The 3,302-nt window shown below is 37.6% G+C and overlaps 1 protein-coding gene across 1 annotated transcript; it reads left to right on the top strand.

Annotated features, from left to right (window-relative positions):
• Nucleotides 1-220: 220 nt before the first annotated feature.
• LOC147505370 (uncharacterized) lies at nucleotides 221-559 on the top strand. Its single transcript, XM_086605521.1, has one exon. It carries the CDS (start codon nucleotides 221-223, stop codon nucleotides 557-559), a length of 339 nt encoding a protein of 112 aa, XP_086461647.1.
• Nucleotides 560-3,302: the final 2,743 nt, after the last annotated feature.

Here is a 3,302-nt window from a genome sequence, read left to right as displayed (position 1 = left end):
GCATTGGCAAACAATTGGCAGGTTAATGAGATGCCTAAAGGGCACCATTAATTTGGGTATTCATTATCAGAGATATCCTGCTGTTCTTGAGGGGTATACAGATGTTGATTGGAACACTCTCTCAGAAGACTCTAAGGCCACCAGTGGCTATGTGTTTAGCATTGGTGGAAGTGTTGTATCGTGGAAGTCTAAGAAGCAGACCATTATAGCATAGTCTACCATGGAGTCTGAACTGATTACTTTGGCTAGTGCGAGTGAGGAGGCTGGTTGGTTACGAGATCTTCTCACTCATATTCCGGTTTGGCATAAACCGGTACCAGCCACTTTGATACATTGTGATAGCACTGCTGCTATCGAGCGTGTCCACAGTAAGTTTTATAATGGTAAATCACCACAGATTCGTCGTAAACATAGTACTGTCAGGGATTTTATATCTAAAGGAGCAGTGACTATTGATTTTATGAGATTTTATGATAATCTAGCAGATCCATTTACCAAAGCTTTGGCCAAAGAAAAACTATGGACTACTGCCAGAAGCATGGGGACTGAAGCCAATTGAAATATGAACATCTATGATGGTAACCCTACCTAGGGACTGGAGATCCCAAGAACTAGGTTCAAAGGGAAGAACAAGTCATAGAATGTTGGTTGTGAGACATGCATTGTTACTTATTATTCCTGTAGTTGGATAGTAAAATATATGAAATCCTGCAACGATAAATAAAGGTTGAGGTTTTCTGGGAAAAACTTTTAATGAAGTTATATGGTCCTTATGGGCGGAGTGCATAGCTACAGGAGCACTCTTGATAGACTCAACTAGTGAATGTGAAAGTAGAGGCCACTTTCTATGAGAATGAGGGCTGATTATCTAGATCATTCACGAATCCAGGAAGAGAGCACAGGGCCGCCTATAATGTGCAGAACATGAAAGGAGGACACTGGATATGTTGTGCGTGATTATAACTTATTGTATACTCAAGACCTAAGTTTAAAACTTAGTCACTTATGGCTCTTATACTTTGAGTAATTTTCACTACTTAAAGGTTTAAGTCTTTGACACCTTCATCTATGCATAACATGTTGATACTGATATTGATTTCCCTTAAGTATATTTTCTATTTTGTTTTTATAAAAAATAAGTGGGGGATTGTTGAGTTATTTTCAATAAAACAAGTGGTTATGTTTGGAGTGACTTTGTAGTGGTTTAATCCCTTGACCTCTTTGTGGGATAGTTGTTTAAGTAGAGAACGTTAGTCCTACATAAAAGAGGAAACACTAGTGGATAGTGTTTATAAGTGAAAGTCCCATACTAAGGGCGTGCCCTTAGGGTACAAATGCTTTGGGGTTAGGAGGGAGGACTCACACAAAGCTACACACGCACACGTGCGCGCGCCGAACTGAACTGGGCTCGGGCTCGGGCTTGAGGCTTAGGCTCTCTTTGATCCTTTATCTTCTTTTTGGTAAACCATTGGATATGGATTGGGAAACAGAAACATGATAGACTTGTAGAATCCAAACCTTATCGAGAAACTAAAGCAGTTTCCTACAATCCGGATCTACTAAGTGCTCCACGTTTTTCCTCTATAAATACTTTTATATCAGCAGCCTATAGTATGTGCAAAAAAAAACTATTTACTACACTACGTTTTGGGCAATCATAAGATCAGTATCGTGGTTCGATCTTCCTTTTCTTCTTTGGTTTATCTGCAGTAAACAAATGAGAGTATAACTGGCTGTTGTATCCTGGAGGTTGACGCGCTTTGTCTGCATAAAGAGGAACAGACGTGAAACAACCTTAAAGAAAGCGTTTGATTCGTGCCTCATCCAGCCTTCTTTATATTCACAGTTTGTTCTTGTTGCAGCAATTGTTTCCAACAAATTCTAAGTTTCCTTTGAGCTTAAAAGCTTAAAAACTTACTCACATGGATGACTGAAAATCTAGTATAGATAGATGAAGATTGAAGAGCATGTTTTGAACTTACATTAGTTGTCATGTTTTGGCTTGTTAATGAAGTCTTAGTTAATATCCCAACATGCTAAGGTCATGTGAGGGTGTTAGAAATCAATTGTTGCAACAAGAACAAACTTTGAATACAAGAAGGTTGAGGTGCGGATTGGTACATTCTCTTTAAAATTGTTTCGCGTATGTTCTTTCTTGTGTACGTAGACATACCACGCCAACCTCTAGGATACAACAACCACTAACTATCAATCTTCTATGTTAACTACACTTAAACAAAGAAGAAAAAGGCAAACAACGAAACTGATACTATAACTGCCCAAAAAACGTAGTATATAGAAATTAAATAGAGGTGTTTATATAGAGGTGAAAACGGTGGAGAAACGTGGAGCACAAGTAGATTTGTTAAAGTTGAGAACTAATTCAGTTTTCCGTTTGGATTGGAGTCCACTAGCCCATTACGTTTCTGTTTCCAATTCAAAAAAAAAAAAAAAAAAAAAAAAAAAAAAAAAAAAAAAAACTGTTAAGAAAATGGTTTACCAAAAAGATAAGAGTCAAGCCCATTTCGGGGCGGTAGCGCGTGTGTATGGTATTTGAGTGTGTTCCCCCTCCTAACACAAAAATATTTGTACTCTAAGGGCACCACCTTAAAGTGAGACTAGAACTTTTAAACACTACCACTAGTGTTTCCTCTCCAATATAGGGCTAAAGTTCTTTACTTGAACAATTATCCCACAAAGAGTTCAAAGTATCAAGCCACCCTAACATAACAACTTGTTTTATTTAAAATAACACAACAGAGGGCCGCGGGTGACTAGCCAGAACGAGTTGACTAGATTAAGACATCGAGTCTAACACTCTGACCTTCTGTCTTCGTCTATAATGGGGCCTTTTTTCTTTTTCTTTTTAAAGTTAAAATTACCTACCCAAACAGCTGATAACTAAGAATATTTAGTTACTGTACTTAGTTTTTTTAAAAAAGAAAAAGTAATCCGTTCACTATATGTAAATTATTCGACTCAGCTGTTTGATACTGATACACATGCTTCTAATACGGGGTAAGATTGTAAGAAATATTCATTTCCTCCATTAGCATCTGACATGGTTAATTTGTTACTCTATGATAAGAATTCAGGAAATTACATAATACAATATTTGGCAGTGTTCTTCATCGATAACATCATGAAATCTACTGTGCCGTCTGTGCCTAATACGTAGCAAAGCTCAAATTCTCTCTCTCACATTACGGACATCAGTCCAATTCAGCTGCGCATGTCAAGCTGAGAATTATTCTCTTTTCATAATAGAGCAGGTTATCTAATTTATGTCATCGGCGGCGAAT

Source organism: Coptis chinensis, chromosome 4 (assembly GCF_015680905.1).
Source record: "Coptis chinensis isolate HL-2020 chromosome 4, ASM1568090v1, whole genome shotgun sequence".
Classification (NCBI taxonomy): Eukaryota; Viridiplantae; Streptophyta; class Magnoliopsida; order Ranunculales; family Ranunculaceae; genus Coptis; species Coptis chinensis.
This window is presented reverse-complemented; position numbering and strand designations above follow the sequence as displayed.

What these genes read in the sequence shown, in the direction of transcription:
- LOC147505370 (XM_086605521.1), top strand. Translation starts at nt 221, where the DNA reads ATGGAGTCTGAACTGATTACTTTGGCTAGTGCGAGTGAGGAGGCTGGT.